An 18,708-nucleotide genomic window follows, 5' to 3' on the forward strand; every position below is an offset into this window, starting at 1 on the left:
GGTGGCCCAGTGGTTAAGAATCTGCCTTCCAATGCGGGGAACATGGGTTCGATCCCTGTTTGGGAAACTAAGATCCCACTTGATGCACAGCAATTAGAGAGGCAGTGACTACTGAGCCTGTGCTCCGAAGCAAGGGAAGGCCACACGTCCCAACTAGAGAAGCCACGCGCCCTGCAGCCAAGACCCAGCATAGCCAAAATAAAAAGAAAGAAAGAAAAACAAAATTTGTGTGATAGCTCATCTCATGTAGACACAGGCACTGCTGTGGAGGAAGCTTCTTACTATCTAGAGATAAAACCAAGGCTGCAGGGATAAACCAGAAGGACGTAGAGCTGTGCCTTTTCATAGATGTTAAATGCTGAAAACTCCTGGGAGAAGTAGGAGGCTATGAGGACTGGGCTGTTGCCGAGAAGCGTTGCTTTATTTCCTCATGTGTTTATTTATTCCCGTGGGAAACCTAATTGAGCATCCACTCTTCTTCCTTCTGTAAAAATAATTCCTGAGCACTTACTCTGTGCCGCACACTGTTCCAGGCACAGGCTACAGTGTAAACAAGCCCCTGCCCTCAAGCTCCCACTCTGAGAACCCTCTGGCAACAGAGCCAGGCCTGGCTGGATTGGGAGCACCTTCCTGCTGCCGTGCTCTACGCTCCACCCTCCTCGGTCTCTGCTACAGAGTGCAAGTGCTCACAGATTGGGGGCTCAGTCCTTAGGACACAGCCCACAGCCCCCTCAGTGATGCCAATCCTAGTAATGGGCACTTCCGAGCATCCTCTGGCCACAGTTTGCCCGAGTGCTCTGTGTGCATCCCACGTGTGCTCCATAGAGTCTCTGGGACATGGCCACTTTCCAGGAGGGACATGTGGCTTCGTCAGAGACTTAGGGGACTTGTCCAAGGTGAGTCAGTTACTAAGGGGGCAGAGCTGGGACTGGGCCAGGTCTGACTCCAGAAACTGTGCTTCTAACCACTGGGTAACCTGGACTGCCTCAGTCCAGGTAGGACATCTGTTGAAGGTTTCCAACCAGCTCAGGGCCTTTGGGATTCACTTTTCTTTTCTTTTCACTCTCCAGTGCATTGTCCAGGCTTCTCACTGCAGTGGCTTCTCTTGTTGCGGAGCTCAGGCTCTACAGTGCGAGGGCTCAGTATCTGTGGCACACGGGCTTAGTTGCTCCAAGGCATGTGGGATCTTCCCAGACCAGGGATCGAACCCCAGTCCCCTGCATTGGCAGGTGGATTCTTAACCACTGGGCCCCCAGGAATTACCCCATCTGCTACTCAGACTTCCGTATCTCCTAAGAATGTTAGGAGAGTGGTGAGTATGGGGAAAGGAGGAAGGAAAAGAAGGAGAAAGAGAGATACATCAGAGAAAAGAGGTGCTGGGAATCCTATGGGGTGAAGGCACAAGAATCCCGAGGGGGACTTCCCTGGTGGTCCAGCGCAGCTGCAATGTGCTCAGCTTGTACTGACCTTGGGCAGATCCCTTTAGCTCCCCGAGCCTCAGGTTCCTCATCTGTAACATGGGAATAATTAATAGCACCCAACTCATAAGGTCATAAAACGTAGATAATGTAAGTAAACGATTTAACACAAGGCTGCTCCTAGTTCAGTAAACTTGACAACACCCTCACCATCATTATCACTTCTTATGATGAGGGGAAAAGGACAGGTGAGTGTTCATTTCCAGCCTTTTGTTATCTGACCTCCAATATACATTTTTCACCCACTTAGATATTCTCACTATGCCTTAAAGAATAACATCTTTTCTCAAAATTGATTTCTAATTGGAAACTGTTTTCAATGTCTTGTAATAACCTATAATGGAAAACAATCTGAAAAAGAATAGATTTCTATATGCGTGTGTGTTAACTGAATCACTTCACTGTACATCTGAAACTAAGACAATCTTATAGATCAACTATACTTCGATTAACAAAGAAAAAGAAATTTTTTTATTATATGAGCAATTCACAAATACACACTGCTTGTTTTTCAAAAGCTACCATTAGGACTTCCCTGGTGGTCCAGGAGTTAAGACTCTACCTGCAAGTGCAGAGGACACAGGTTCAAACCCTGGTCCAGGAAGATCCCACCTACTGCAGAGCAACTAAGGCCATGCTTCCCAACTTCTGAGTCCATACGATGCAACTACTGGAGCACCTACAGCTCACACACCACAACTAAAGAGTAACCCCCACTGTCCACAGCTAGAGAAAGCCTGCAGGCAGCAATGAAGACCTGGGAGAGCCAAAAAGAAAGAAATAAAATTCAAAAGATGGCGTTATAGGTAAGACTGAAAAACAAGAGGTGAAAGTGAAAGTCTCCCAGTCGTGTCCAACTCTTTGTGACCCCTTGGACTATACAGTCCATGGAATTCTCCAGGCCAGAATATTGGAGTGGGTAGCCTTTCCCTTCTCCAGGGGTTCTTCCCAACCCAGGGATCGAACCCAGGTCTCCCACATTGCAGGCGAATTCTTACCAGCTGAGCCACCAGGGAAGCCCATTTTACTGACTGTCCTGTAGGTTCTCCCATCTCCTCACACCTTCCCTCCCTTCCCCATCCTTCTCTAAAGTGTGCGACCCCATAGATTGTAGCCCGCCAGGCTCCTCTGTCCATGAAATTCTCCAGGCAAGAATACTGGAGTAGGTTGCCATTTCCTTCTCTAGGGGATCTTCCCAACCCCAGGATCGAACCCAGATCTCCCGCAGTGCAGGCAAATCCTTTACCATCTGAACCACCAGGGACACCCACCATTCTCCAAAGGTAATCTCTATTATCATTTTGCTGACTCTCCCTTGGGTGATTTTTTCCTTGCATTTGCAAGCACGTATACTCATCCTTTGAAATAAACTGGGTGGTTTGTGTGTGCAGTACATCTGATTTATTTGTACATAAAGGGATCATACAGATCATATTCTTCTACTATTTGCTTTTTTTGTTGTTGTTGTTCAGTAACACCTCTTGATTCACTGATGTCAGTGAGAAAGGAAAGAGGAGGGGAGAGGGTTCCCAGGTCTGGAAATTTCAAGACCAAAGCCTGCAACTCGGACTAGTCATTCCACTGGGGCACTTGAATTTGCTGGGCTCGCCTTTGCTCTCCCCGTGGCTTATCTATTTTATCTTTACAAACAAACCACAATTGTTCTGTGTCTGAATCACCTGCAAGCCTCAGGTTCTGAAACATGAAAACATCTGTCTCTCCACTCTGTCGGGCCAGACTATCCATTAGACCTTGCCAGTGGGAGGGAAGCTTTCTATGAGAAGCATTTATTTCTTCTTTACAAGATTATGAAAAGACAGCTCAGGGGCTGTGGGTACGCGGCCCAGGCCTGCTGTCAAAGCCTCTTTTCTTGAGCCCTAAGTCTTTGGAAGCTGTGATGATCAACAGGAAAAACCAGAAAGACATGTGTCACTGGGAAGCATGGAATACTCACCCAAGGGTTAAAAAGCAGCCTGTGCTTTGACCGTGGAGTCAGACCCTGTCCTGCGGATTGTGGTGAGAAAGATAACCCACCACCTGGCTTTTAGGACTTTTTGACCTTTAAGGCAATCCCAGCCACTGATTTTGTCTCCAAGATGAAGCGCCCTTAACCAGGAGTGACATTTTGGTGAAAATGCAGCCAGGTTACTTCCTGCTGCCACATGGGGTAGAATTTTCTTTGGAAGCATCACATTTTTCCTGCTTCATGGCAACCTGGTTCTAGAGAAGTGGTCATTGTTTTTCCCCCTGGCCTCCAAATCCAGAGCTGAGCCAAGTACAATACCAAGCTGAAGAGCAGAAAACCGGTGTTTCTAAGATGGACGTAACATAGGAGCAGGACACCCATGTGACTGGGAGAGAGAAACCTGCCTGCTTGCCATGTGACTGGGAGAAAAGCCTGACAGATATTTCCAGGCTTCACTAGGTTCAGCACACACACACACACACTTTTAACTCTATCCCTAATCTGTAGGACCTAAAGACTTGAGAATCTCTAGAAATCTCCAGGTAACAAATAGAGCATATGCTCTGACAGTAACTGTTCTTTTCCTTTATAACCAGCAAGTGGCCCCCTCCCACGCCCACACCAAATGCCTACTTGATCCTTTGCAGTGCTCATCACCGCTACCACCAGCACTCCAGCCCATTTCTGTCCGCTGACTCATGTCTCTTTCCCATCACAGATATCAACTATAGGCTTTCTTTACGGTTTGGTGATTATCTTCTGTCCTTTGTGACTCCTTCCTGGATTTCGTTTCCAGCCCCTGTCCTAACTATCTTGTTCCTGACACCATGCTGTCTTGGTGAGGATGGATTATTGCAGGAAGGGCCTTTCAGAGGCCATACCTCAATAATCTATACACAGGAAGAGCCTTTGTTGGGTGGATGAACACATGGAAGGAAGGAGGTTTAATGTAACAAACCCTGCTGCTGCTGCTGCTGCGTCACTTCAGTCGTGTCCGACTCTGTGCGACCCCATAGACAGCAGCCCACCAGGCTCCCCCGTCCCTGGGATTCTCCAGGCAAGAACACTGGAGAGGGTTGCCATTTCCTTCTCCAATGCGTGAAAGTGAAAAGTGAAAGTGAAGTTGCTCAGTCGTGTCCGACTCTTACAGACCCCATGGACTGCAGCCTACCAGGCTCCTCCATCCATGGGATTTTCCAGGCAAGAGTACTGGAGTGGGGTGCCACCCTAACAGTCATTAATTACTCTCTGTGCAGAAAGAAAAAGTTTCACAGGCAATCAAATGATTTTGAGAAAGTCTATCCAGGAAAGAAGCTGTCTGTTCAATGCATAGTTAAGGATGAGGAGGGCTGAATGTGTCTAGCGGGGTACATGTATTTTATTGACGTATAGTTGATTTACAATGCTGTGTTAATTTCTGCTATACAACAAAGTGACTGTTTTATGTATCTATACATATACATACATACACACACATATATATTCTCTTTCATCTTATTTTTCATGATGGTTTATCACAGAATATTAAATATAGTCCCTGAGGGCATGTATATTTTTGAATGCTGTCTGAACATGACCCATTTAAATTCATCTTCTTTCAATCAAATCTGTTTCTTCTCTCACACACTCAAACTGTTTTGGGGTCACTATTTTTAGTGGACAAGAGTTGTTTTTTTTCCATTGTACCCACTTTTCTTCTGGTACCAGCTATATTTTCTTCAAGTCCTTCATTCCCTTCTCAGGTCTACGGCTCTGAGATCTCTGAGATCTTAAAACACTATGACTGAGATCTATGGCTCAACTTTCTTCCTCCAAGATGGCTGATGTAATCTTTTTTTCCCAGCGTATTATAACAAAAGTTTCAAATAGACCAAAATTGAAAGAATTTAATAGTGAACAACTATTAACCCACCTCAGTTTTTCCTATGAACATTTCACTACATTTGCTTTATCTCCTGTCTATGCACTTACCTGCCCCTCCATTAAGCAATTAATCCATCTTATTTTTGTTGCCTCCCAATGTAAATTGCAGACATCAATACACTTCCTCATAAACCTGTATCATTCAGTACATTTCTTCCTAAATGTGTATCATTGATTAGAGTACAATATTTGTCTGCATGCTTTTTCTTTCATTATAAAATTTACATACAATAAAATACACCAATATTGACATATGCTAAATTCTGTACATATTGTGCAGCCCAAATTCCTATGAATATACAAACATTAACATTACCCCAGAAAGTTCCCTCATACTCCTTTCCAGTCAACCTCCAGTCAACCTCCATCCTCCTTTCCAGTCAACCATCCATCCAATTTCAGAGGCAACTACCGTCCTGATTTTTCCACTTGGGCTGTTTCCAGTTTTAGGCTACGATGAAGTTATTGTGATAGTTAGTGCATAACTTTTTTTAATGGACACATGTTTTCATTTCTCTTAGGTAAATATGTAGGACTGGAATTGCTGGGCAAAAGAGTGGGCATATTTTTAATTTATTAAGAAACTTTCACTCTTTTTCTTTGGTTGTACCATTTTACAGTTCCCAAAACCATGTGTGAGCATTCCAGTTGCTCCATACCTTGTCAATATTTGACATCTTTTCAGTTATGGTTTTAGCCATTCTAGCCACCCAGCCATTCTGGGTGTGTAATGGTTTTAGTTTGCGTTTATTTAATGACTAATAATGTTGAGCACATTTTCTTGGGGGTATTCATCTTCCTTTGCGGTGTGTCTAATTTTCTTTTTACCCACTCAAAAAGATACATTCACTCCAATGTTCACCGCAGCACTATTTACAATAGCCAAGACACAGAAGCAGCCTAAGTGTCCACTGACAGATAAATGGATAAAGAAGATGTGGTATATTTATACAAAGGAATATTATTCAGCCATAAAAAGAATGAAATACTGCCATTTGCAACAACATGGTTGGACCTAGAGATTATCATACTAAGTGAAGTAAGTCAGAAAAAAAGACAACTATCATATGCTATTACTTACATGTGGAATCTAAAAAAATTATTCAAATGAATTTATATACAAAACAGAAAAAGACTCATAGACATAGAAAACAAACTTATGCTTACCAAAGGGGGAAGAGGGGGGCTAAATTAGGAGTTTGGAATGAACATATACACACTGCTATATAAAATAGATAACTAACAAGGATCTCGATGAAAGTGAAAGAGGAGAGTGAAAAAGTTGGCCTAAACTCAGCATTCAGAAAACTAAGATCATGGCACCTAGTCCCATCACTTCAGGACAAATAGATGGGGAAGCTGTGGAAACAGTGACAGACTTTATTTTGGAGGGCTTCAAAATCACTGCAGATGATGACTGCAGCCATGAAATTAAAAGACACTTGCTACTTGGAAGAAAAGTTATGACCAACCTAGACAGTATATTAAAAAGCAGAGACATTACTTTGCCAACAAAGGTCCATCTAGTCTAAGCTATGGCTTTTCCAGTAGTCATGTATGGATGTGAGAGTTGGACTATAAAGAAAGCTGAGCGCTGAAGAATTGATGCTTTTGAACTATGATGTTGGAGAAGACTCTTGAGAGTCCCTTGGACAGCAGGGAGATCAAACGCTGCTGGAAGGACTGATCCTGAAGCTGAAACTCCAATACTTTGGCCATCTGATGCAAAGAACTGACTCATTGAAAAAGACCCTGATGCTAAGAAAAATTTAAGGCAGGAGGAGAAGGGGATTTCAGAGGATGAGATGGTTGGATGACATAACTGACTCCATGGATATGAGTTTGAGTAAACTCTGGGAGTTGGTGATGGACAGGGAGGCCTGGTGTGCTGCAGTCCATGGGGTGGCAAAGAGTCAGACCCAACTGAGTGACTGAACTGAACTGAACTGACTGAATAAGGATCTACTGTACAGCCCAGGAAAACTATACTCAATATTTTGTAATAACCCATAAGGAAAAATAATTTGAGAAAAGTAGATACATATGTATATATAACGGAATCATTTTGCTGTACACCTGAAACTAACACAACATTATAAATCAGCTATGCTTCAATAAAAAAATTTTTTTAAAGGAAGGAAATTCTGACACATGCTACAACATGAAGTAGCCTCTAAGACATTAAACTAAGTGAAATAAGCCAGTGACAAAAGAACAAATATTGTATGATTTCACCTAAAATAGTTAAATTCATAGAGACAGAAAATAAAGTGGAGGTTTCCAGAGCCTGGGAGAGGGGGAAACAGGGGATTTGTGTTTAATGGGTACAGACTATTCATTTGAAAAATGAGAGACATTCTGGAACTAAAGAGCTTTTTGATGAAGGTGAAAGAGGAGAGTGAAAAAGCTTGCTTAAAACTCAACATTCAGAAAACTAAGATCATGGCATCTGGTTCCATCAATTCATGGCAAATAGATGGGAAACAATGGAAACAGTGACAGGCTTTATTTTCTTGGGCTGCAAAATCACTGCAGATGGTGACTGCTGCCATGAAATTAAAAGATGCTTACTCCTTGGAAGTAAAGCTATGACCAACCTAGACAGCATATTAAAAAGCACACTTACTCCTTGGAAGAAAAACTATGACCAACTTAGACAGCATATTAAAAAGCAGAGACATAACTTTGATGACAAAAGTCTATATAGTCAAAGCTATGGTTTTTCCAGTAGTCATGTATGGATGTTAGAGTTGGACCATAAAGAAAGCTGAGCACCGAAGAATTGATGCTTTGAACTTTCATGTAGGAGAAGACTCTTGAGAGTCCCTTAGACAGAGGGGAGATCAAACCAGTCCATCCTAAGAGAAATCAGTCCTGATTATTCATTGGAAGGGTTGATGCTGAAGCTGAAGCTCCAATAGTTTAGCCACCTGATATGAAGAACTGACTCATTGGAAAAGACCTTGATGCTGAGAAAGATTGAAGGCAGGAGGAGAAGGGAATGACAGAGGATGAGATGGTTGGATGGCATCACTGACTTGATGGACATGAGTTTGAGCAAGCTCTGGGAGTTGGTAATGGACAGGCAGGCCTGGCGTGCTGCAGTCCATGGGGTGGCAGCTGGGGTCATGACTGAGCAACTGAACTGAACTGAACTGAGATGTTCTGGAGGTGGATGGAGGTGGTGGTTGCACAGCAATGTGAATGTACTTAATATCACTGAACCGTACACTTAAAAATAGTTTAAATGGGGACTTCCCTGGTAGTCCAGTGGTTAAGACTTTGCCTTCTGATGCAGGGGGTGCAGGTTGGATTCCTGTTTGGGGAGCCAAAAAAAGCAAAACAGAAAACAGAAGCAATATTATAACAAATTTAAAAAAAGACTTTAAAAAATCTTTTTAAAATAGTTTAAATGGTAATATATGTAATCAAAATATAAAAATTAAATATTTATTTTAAAATTGATCAGATTTCCAAAACTAAAAATAGTGATATAAACAAGTGTCAGCCAGGAGGAAGAGTAACAAGAACTCATCTGCGGCTGGTGGGATGTGGGTCCTCCTTTGGAAATATTGTCCACGTTGGAGAGCAATTGGGCTTCAACTACCAAAGCTGACGAGGTATATTCCCTATCACTCCCCCCAACTCCCAGGAATTTCACCCCTGGGCGTACATCCTAGAGAATCTGCCAAACACTACATAAGTAGACAAGTTCAAGAAAGCTCATTGCCACATCATTTTGTCACAGAGAAAAGAAACATGGAAACAATTTAAATGGTGATCCATAGGAGAAAGAATATATAATTTCTGGTTTATTCATATAAGGGAATCATAGAGTGGAAGTATCTAAAATATGGCTACATATTTGAACTTGCATACACCTCAAAAATACATGTGGGGCCAAAAAAAAAAAAAGACACAAATGACAGAAGGATATATAGAGCGTGATACTATTTATATAGTGTTTAAAAGCATTACACACACACACACACACAAACACAGTGACCATTAGAATGGATTTGTATAATGTTAAAAGGCATTACACACACACACATGAATACAGAGACCATTAGAATGCATATCACCAAGTTCAGGAAGGCAGTTACTACTGGAGAGGGAAGGAACGGGCAAGGATCATGGGGGGTTACACAGGGCTCTTCACTAGTAACTGCAGTGCTGATTTCTTATGTTGACATTAGGGACATGGCTATTCATTACATTATTCTATATAATTTTTGTACGACCCAGATAATCACGATGGTGTGATCACTGACCTAGAGCCAGACATCCTGGAATGTGAAGTCAAGTGGGCCTTAGAAAGCATCACTACAAACAAAGCTAGTGGAGGTGATAGAATTCCAGTTGAGCTACTCCAAATCCTGAAAGATGATTCTGTGAAAGTGCTGCACTCAATATACCAGCAAATTTGGAAAACTCAGCAGTGGCCACCGGACTGGAAAAGGTCAGTCTTCATTCCACTCCCAAAGAAAGGCAATGCCAAAGAATGCTCAAACTACTGCACAATTGCACTCATCTCACATACTAGTAAAGTAATGCTCAAAATTCTCCAAGCCAGGCTTCAGCAATATATGAACCGTGAACTTCCTGATGTTCAAGCTGATTTTAGAAAAAGCAGAGGCACCAGAGATCAAATTGCCAACATCCACTGGATCATGGAAAAAGCAAGAGAGTTCCAGAAAAACATCTATTTCTGCTTTATTGACTATGCAAAAGCCTTTGACTGAGTGGATCACCATAAACTGTGGAAAATTCTGAAAGAGGTGGAAATACCAGACCACCTGATCTGCCTCTTGAGAAATCTGTATGCAGGTCAGGAAGCAACAGTTAGAACTGGACATGGAACAACAGACTGGTTCCAAATAGGAAAAGGAGTACGTCAAGGCTATATATTGTTACCCTGCTTATTTAATGTATATGCAGAGTACATCATGAGAAATGCTGGACTGGAAGAAACACAAGCCAGAATCAAGATTGCCAGGAGAAATATCAATAACCTCAGATATGCAGATGACACCACCCTTCTGGCAGAAAGTGAAGAGGAACGAAAAAGCCTCTTGAGGAAAGTGAAAGCGAAGAGTGAAAAAGTTGGCTTAAAGCTCAACATTCAGAAAACGAAGATCATGGCATCCGGTCCCATCACTTCATGGGAAATAGATGGGGAAACAGTGTCAGACTTGATTTTTCTGGGCTCCAAAATCACTGCAGATGGTGACTGCAGCCATGAAATTAAAAGATGCTTACTCCTTGGAAGGAAAGTTATGACCAACCTAGATAGCATATTCAAAAGCAGAGACATCACTTTGCCAACAAAGGTCCGTCTAGTCAAGGCTATGGTTTTTCCTGTGGTCATGTATGGATGTGAGAGTTGGACCGTGAAGAAGGCTGAGTGCCGAAGAATTGATGCTTTTGAACTGTAGTGTTGGAGAAGACTGTTGAGAGTCCCTTGGACTGCAAGGAGATCCAACCAGTCCATTCTGAAGGAGATCAGCCCTGGGATTTCTTTGGAAGGAATGATGCTAAAGCTGAAACTCCAGTACTTTGGCCACCTCATGCGAAGAGCTGACTCATTGCAAAAGACTCTGATGCTGGGAGGGATTGGGGGCAAGAGGAGAAGGGGACGACAGACGAGGAGATGGCTGGATGGCATCACTGACTCGATGGACCTGAGTCTGGGTGTACTCCGGGAGTTGGTGATGGACAGGGAGGCCTAGCGTGCTTCGATTCCTGGGGTCACAAAGAGTCGGACACGACTGAGCGACTGATCTCTCTCTGAAACATTTTGTAACAAAAATAATAGATCAGAGATTAAGATAATATGATGGGACATTGCCAAAAGGGTCTACTCATTAATTTACAGAAATCGTTGCTCTTTGAACGTGTACTTGGGCTCAATACTGGAGACACAGTGGCAAAGGTGGACATAGTGCTGCTCTCTCTGCAGTAATGGTCATGTGGGAGCATTAGTCAGATCATCAGGTGAATGAATATATGATTTAAAATAGGTGCTCGGATTTCCAGAAAGCAGATTGAGCATTTTCTGTGGGGAGTCTAACTGACCCAAGAGGACTGGCTTAAAGATGCTGACACTGGGAGATGCCCATCAAATAGCCCAGTTGGACCATTCTACATTGAAGTCCACAGTCAACAATCCTCACCTATGCTCACTTAATCACCCACTCAGAAGCATGAACAGGCCACCATGTATTCCCAAACATTTGAGGAAAGTCTGCACCATGAAAGATAGGGACCATAATGCCTACCTACTTGATAATCACATACATACATACAATATGGAAACAGTGACCTGTAAGCCACATGAAATGTGCAATGAGAGCAAACTTTTATTTAAAGACTATCTTTATCATCCTCAGGGAGACAAGGAAAGATATCCTATCCAGGAAACAAGAACAAAATGCTACTTTTTAAAGAAAGGAATGTTGGGAGAGCACGGAAGAGCTCTTAGGAATTAAAAACGTGAAAGCATTAATGAAAAACCCTACAGAAAGACAGGAAGATCACGCTGAGGGGAGATCTCCATAAAGAAGAGCAAAAGACAAAGAGCAGGGAAACAGAGAAGACAGAACAACTCGAGGACGTAGAGGAGGCCTGATACTCAAATGATAGCTCTAGAGAGGTAAATAGAGAAACTGAGGGGGGAGATCCTCAATGAAATAGCTCAAGATAATATTCCAGAATTGAAGGACATTAATTTCCACATTGAAAGAGTAACTGAGGGGCCAACATAATGGATAAAAAAGAATATCCACTTCAAGATACATCACCATTGAATTTCAGAACACTGTAGGAAAAAAGAACACTGGATATTAGAAGACAATGAATGATGTCGTCGATGTTCCAAAGGATAATTATTTGCAATCCCAACTTCTACAACTATCTGAACAGTTGAGAGGGCAGAATGAAGATTGTTTTGGACAAGCATGGTGACAGAAAATTTACCTGTGTGTATCCTCACAGGAACTTACTTGAGGATGTAGTCCTGCTCTAGGAAGAGCAGGGTGGTATGGGGGCAAGACTGATTCTCTTACTCTGATGGTGAGATACAGGGTAACTTTGTATCCATCCAATCACTTAACATGGCTCTTAGGAATGTACCTAGTCCTCATCAGTGCTGGAGATTCTTAATAATTTTCCTTTACTTTTAGATTTGATGTTGACATGCTCTTTAGTCTGCATTTGAAATCCCAGTGGAAGCTTGACATTAGAAAAGAGGACCTATGAAAACCTCTAAATGGAGAACACCCTGCTCACAAAGAGTTACTGCTGTGAATTCTTTATGCCCCAGGGAGAAAGAAAAACAGTGCAAACCCTGCGATGGGAATGCCAAGTTTCCCCAAATTACAAATGACCAGATGCCAAGGATCCTTAGCGTAATGAATACTGAAAACTGGAAACAACCATACAAAACCCTTTAGGGTAAGGGTCTACTCTACAACATTCCACCTTCATATTTTGTTTCTCTGAATTTTTTTAGAAAATCATATTACTGTTCAGAAATAGTTGCTTTTTCTCTCTGGAGGTGGATTGGATTTCTCTACCATTTAGCCAGTACTTGACCATTTGGCTTGTTTTGGTCAACTAAATGTGAGCAAATGTAATGCCTATCACTTTTGAGGCATAAGCTTTAAAAGACAGGTCGTGCTTTACCACATTTTCTTTCCTTTTTGCCTCGATGATGTCTGATGTTTGAGACAAAGGCTGTTCTATCAGCTCTGGTTGAAGAGTGAAGACAACGTGTCGCAGAGTTACAGTCTACCTGTGATGTTTGTCATGCAGCATGAATGTTCCTGTTCCAGTGAGAAATAACCTTTCTTGTTATAAGCCACAAAGGTTTTGAGGTTTGTTACTGAAGCACAACCTAAGCTCTTCTTACTGATATAATGTCATTTTAGAGTGGCTTCCAGTTGCTGATATCTAAGGAGGCATTTCAATGTCATCAGGAGTGTATTTCTAAACCTCTGAGTGGGAATGGCCTATTTACATGACAGTCTCATATGCAATGAGTAACCACAGAATATGTGATTTTTTTTTAACCTCCGAGAATCTTCTTCCTACCCAATATAAGCAAAATCATTCCCATTCATTAATTTCAGAAATATTGAGAGCCGACCAAATGCCAGGCATTGTGTTAGGTATTAGGGAGAATGATGAACAAGACGATACAGTCCTGGTCTCAGCAGAAGTGTTTTATTCTAGTAAAAAACAACAACAACAAAAAACAGATAGTAAGTACACAGTGATTTAAAAGCAACTGCAATACAAGCTAGGATGATGAAGTCTAGGGTGTTAGTAGAACATAGAACACTGACCTGACTGGGTCTGGGTCATTCTCTTTTTTGGTGCCCCCAGAAATATTAATGAGAGTTGTCCAAAGCTACTCAATCACTAAATGGGAAGAATGGGAAGAATGGGAACCTCACTATCTTATTTAGGCATTCTGTGGTCTTTGGAATAAATCTTGAACTGTGTCTTATATTTGACAATCATCCTGTTTTCATTCAAAGGGCGAGCCAGCTGGAATTTTTATGAACACAGTACTCAGTCGTGTCTGACTCTGCGATGCCATGGACTGTAACCCACCAGGCTCCTCTGTCCATGGAATTCTCCAAGTAATAATACTGGGATGGGTTGCCATTTCCTCCTTCAGGAGATTCCAGACCCAGGGATTGAATCTGGGTCTCCTGCATCTCCTGCACTGGCAGATGGATTCTTTACCACTGAACCATGGGAAAGAAAAGTGAAAGTGAAGTCACTCAGTCGTGTTCGACTCTTTGTGACCCAACGGAATGTAGCCTACCAGGCTCCTCTATCCATGGGATTTTCCAGGCAAGAGTACTGAAGTGGGTTGCCATTTCCTTTTCCAGGGGATCTTCCCAACCCACGGATTGAACTCTGGTCTCCCGCATTGCAAGCAGACGTTTTACCATCTGAGCCACCAGGGAAGGAACCATGGGAGAAGCCCATAAATCAACGTACTCACCTCAGAATTTTTAAAAATATTCAAAACACAAGTATCACTGATACTGGGTCAGTAGAGCCATTCACATTTGGGAAGGTTGATGCCATATCCTTAATTTTTCTAAGAATAAGAAAGTTAAAACACTAGCAAACCCAGGTTGGACCACAAATAGATGTGTTGGCATGTGTTGGCCTGCCTCATAACAGCACTTAAACAGCAGTGACACAGCCAGCTATGTGATTTCCAACATTTCGGCCAAAAGTGATCATCTCCAATATTGCAATCTAGCCAAATTCTTTTATTTTACCATAACCTGTGGAGAAGGAAATGGCCACCCACTCCAGTATTCTTGCCTGGAGAAGCCCATGGACAGAGGAGCCTGACTGCCTCCAGTTCATGGGGTCACAAAGGGTTGGATGTAACTGAACAACTAACACTACACACCATAACCTAGCAATTAATCCAACTTGGTTTTATTCAATTCAAAATAAGTTTCTAAGTACCTAGGGATACAGGGAGAGATAAGACTCAGTCTCTGCTCTAAAGGGACTCATAGTGGAATAGTGAAGTCACTAATAAAGGAAGAATTGCTCTTGGATTATTGGCCAATTATGTCTCTTACTACTTTGCAAAACCTACAGTCTCCTATTAGTTTAACAAAAAGGCTCAAGAGAAGTCACACTTGATTTTTTATCTTTATTTTCCCTTTCTTAGGGCTCATCTTCCTTCATAACTTCAGATAGTGCATACAATGGCTGACAACATGACTCTCCATTAAAATTCAATTCCTTAGCACTATAGGGCTTGGAAATATTAATCATGAGGGTAATCTTGTTAGGCCAAAGAGGGGCATCCCAGTTTGGACCTGCCACTGACAAGATGGGACTTCCCTGGTGGCTCAGATGGTAAAGAACCTGCCTGCAATGTGGGAGACCCAGGTTCGATTCTTGGGTCAGGAAGAGCCCCTGGAGACGGGACTAACTACCCAGTGCAGTATTCTTGGGGCTTCCCTGATAGCTCAGTTGGTAAAGAATCCGCTTCCAATGCAGGAGCCCCCGGTTGGATTCCTGGGTTGGGAAGATCTGCTGGAGAAAGGAAAAAGTTACCCACTCTAGTTTCTTGCCTGGAGAATCCAATGGACAGAGGAGCCTGGCAGGCTACAGTTCATGGAGTCACAAGACTCGGACACGACTTAGTGATTAAACCACCACCACCACCACCGACAAGATGCGTGTCAAGCCCCTAAATCTTGTTTATTTGCAGGGGGAGGACGTTTGCTCATTTGTAAAACTCCACCTCAAAAGCTCAAGGTGTCCCAGTATTAAGATTCCGTCCCTCGCTTTGAAATATCCGTTATCTAGTTAAGCGTTCCAAGAAGCCCTCTAGCAATACTGTTTTGACTCAGCAAGCAGTGAAGCAACGATGGTCCGGTGGTATTTCCTGTTTCCCCTGAGCCCAAGTTCGTGAAGGAATGTGGCAGAAGACACAACCGCTGGCTTCCACAGAAGCGTCCTTTCAGAGCCGTGTCGCTAAGCAACGCCAGGTGTGGCATTAGCTCATCCTACTGCAAACTGATGACGCTGCAAGAACTCGGGCCCAGGATTCTGCAAACGTGGGGCACTGACATTTTTCTGATGCTGTTGCTTGCCCTCCAGCCACCCTCTGTGTCCTCACGGTGCCATTTCAAACCGCTTAGTCCCAATATTCCTAATCGATGGTCACTTTCTGAGAGGGACAGCCAAGGTGCCGTCTAGGGAAAGCCACGTCACTCCCCTCTGGGTTTCCAAACAGCCGACAGCCGGGCATCTCGGACCACAGACACACGCCTCAAAAAGTCTGTCACGACATCCTCGAAGTCCCTAGATGAAGTCGCGTCTGGAAATGGCCAGGGAGCGACCGGTCCCCTCAAGACCAGACGACAGGGCCCGCCCCTCCACTTCCGGCCGGACCGAAGTCACGTGCCGCGACCCTGCCCCGCAGACGCGGCTCCTCTCGCGTCGGCGAGCGTCCCGGCTTCCCTTCCGCCGGAAGTGGGGCGACTTTCCCTTTCCGGCTACGGGTCCCCAAGTGGAGCGGGAGGCCGGACAGGGGAGCCGAGCGGCGGTGGCGGCGGCGGCGGCGGCGGAGGCGGGCGGCGGCGGGGGCGGCAATGGCGGAGCTGGTGCAGGGGCAGAGCGCTCCGGTGGGGATGAAGGCTGAGGGCTTCGTGGACGCTCTGCACCGGGTCCGGCAGGTACGCGCGCGGCCGGCCGGCGGGAGCACGGGAGCCCGAGGCGGGGCCGGTCGGGCCTGATGGGGAGGAGGAGGGGGTCTGGCCAGGGGGCGGGACGTAAACCTGGGCTGACGCCCCAGCTGGGCGCTTCGGTAGTTTCTTGGGGCGCCTGCAGCCGGGAGGAGCCATGGGATGAGGCACCAGTGGGAGGACCAAGGCCCAGACTGTCGGGCGGGTCTCCTAGGTTCCTGCAGCTGCTGGGAAAGGGTTGACCCAGGACGCCTGGGCCCTGTCGCGCCCTCGCGCCGGGGTGGGGGCTGGACCAGCATGGCAGCCAGCCTGGGGTTCTGAGGTTTACAGGGGTAGGGAACTGGGGGGCTCACGGAGTGAACCCGGGTCTGGGCAGAAGGGGCCTGTCTCAGGCCCAGTAGCTCTTAAAAGTGGGGAAACAGCCTGTTCAGACTAGGAATTAGAGGGTAGTTTACTTTTGAGGGCGCTCTGGGAGAGGGAAGTTATTAAGTAGATGTGGATGGTCCATAAGACATAGACATTCCTTATGGGCAATAGTTTTTCCTCTTTCAGGGAGCATATGATAATGGAGTCATTCCAGCAGTGAAATTTGACCATCTGACAATGTCGTGCATTTTGTCAGAGTTAAATAAACTGATTTTTAAGAGGTTTGCAAGCTTCCCTGGAGAATGAATATGGGACCTGCCAGAAATACTCTTTGGTTTCTGGTATGATGCTTAGAACAGAACCTGTATTGTGTGTGAAACTTAGTGATAAGTTAGCTCTAACACTTAAACTTCTTTGCTGAGTGTCTCATACTCATCATCTTTTCCTATTTAATTGTAGGCATACTAACGAATTCTTTAAAAGTTGGGCTATAACTAATTACTGCTTGATTCCTAACAGAAAGCTACAGGACCCATTGTATTAGAAGAAAGTCTCAACTTGGTCGCTTGAAGATATGGTCTTTACACCTCTTTCCAGTATTCCAGGGGAGGGAACCCTACCTGTTTCCCAGATACTGACTTTTCATTTTAATACTGATGCTCCTGTAGACATTACATTGGATCCCAGAAGTTTCCAAACCTGTGGTTCAGCCTAAAATTTTATCCGATGACTTGTTACTTACTGCCTAGGCACCAAGCAATATGCTAGTGAGTATCCATCTTACTTAGACTTCAGAGCCAGCCAGTGGCTGTAATGGATGAACAGTGCCATCCAGCTCCCCTTCCACCACTCTGCTTGCCGGCGTGTTACACTGCTCTCCTCTACAGTACAGGGTCCTGAACCTTGTTTCTCACTGGCTACTAACATGTAATGGCTTTTCACTCTGTGCTGATGTGTGACAATCACCTTGTCGGCCTCTGTGTCCAGGAAGAAGTATAGTCACTACCCTAAAGAGCTCAGATCCTCAGTGTGCAGAAGGCCTATAGTTGAACATAAAATGAATTTTGAACCTTTGAGAAGACTTTCTGCTTCTCTTGAGCCAGTGGTTGAACTCGTATTCTTGGACAACCTGCTCAAGAGGGAGAGAGACCCTCTGTTTATATGCTGACCTAATGTGGATTGTTGAAGCAGTGGTGTTTACTACTAGCAGAGGCAACTTCACTGGAACTGTTCCCAGCTCTGAAATGCACCCCTGACTGGAGCAGTTGTAAGCCCCATGGAGACAGTGCTGTAAGTGTGTCACTTCTGAATGTTAACAGCTGGAGGGCGATACTATCTCCAAGGACTGATGGCCTTAAAAACTAAAGAAAACACAGGTTTGTGGCTAATTTTAGGTTTATTTATAGATTTGCATTGGGCACGAATGGGATGTTAGAAATCTAAAATATTGTGTGCTTACAGTAAAGCTTACTTCAAAGGGCCTCATACTATTTGGGCATCTGGTGGTGGTGTTTCTACTTTGCCATTGTATACACAGCGTGTTACAGAGGTGTGTTCTCCGCCCTGCCACCCCCACCTCCCCACCCCTCCAGTAATTGGAGATAAAAGACAGTGTATTTCTTTAAATGATTGCAAAGCTTTCCCTTCTCTCAGGTACCCTTGTAAACACCAGGGTCTGTTGGTAAGGCCCTCCTAAGTTAGTCAGGGAGCACTGAACTGTCTGATGCTCAGTTTA

The 18,708-nt window shown here is 44.1% G+C and overlaps 1 protein-coding gene across 2 annotated transcripts in view; it reads left to right on the plus strand.

Moving 5' to 3' along the window:
* Positions 1-16,428: 16,428 nt before the first annotated feature.
* FUBP3 (far upstream element binding protein 3) overlaps positions 16,429-18,708 on the plus strand; it is a 49,887-nt gene continuing 47,607 nt past the window's right edge. The window contains exon 1 of one of the 2 annotated variants that reach the window (XM_044926450.1): positions 16,429-16,598. In XM_044926450.1, the coding sequence (XP_044782385.1) occupies positions 16,515-16,598 (84 nt within the window). In that variant the 5' untranslated portion in view covers positions 16,429-16,514. The remainder of the gene's footprint in view (positions 16,599-18,708) is intronic. The other variant, XM_006043295.3, reaches the window with a different exon arrangement.

The sequence above is a fragment of the Bubalus bubalis genome, chromosome 12 (assembly GCF_019923935.1).
Source record: "Bubalus bubalis isolate 160015118507 breed Murrah chromosome 12, NDDB_SH_1, whole genome shotgun sequence".
Lineage (NCBI taxonomy): Eukaryota > Metazoa > Chordata > Mammalia > Artiodactyla > Bovidae > Bubalus > Bubalus bubalis.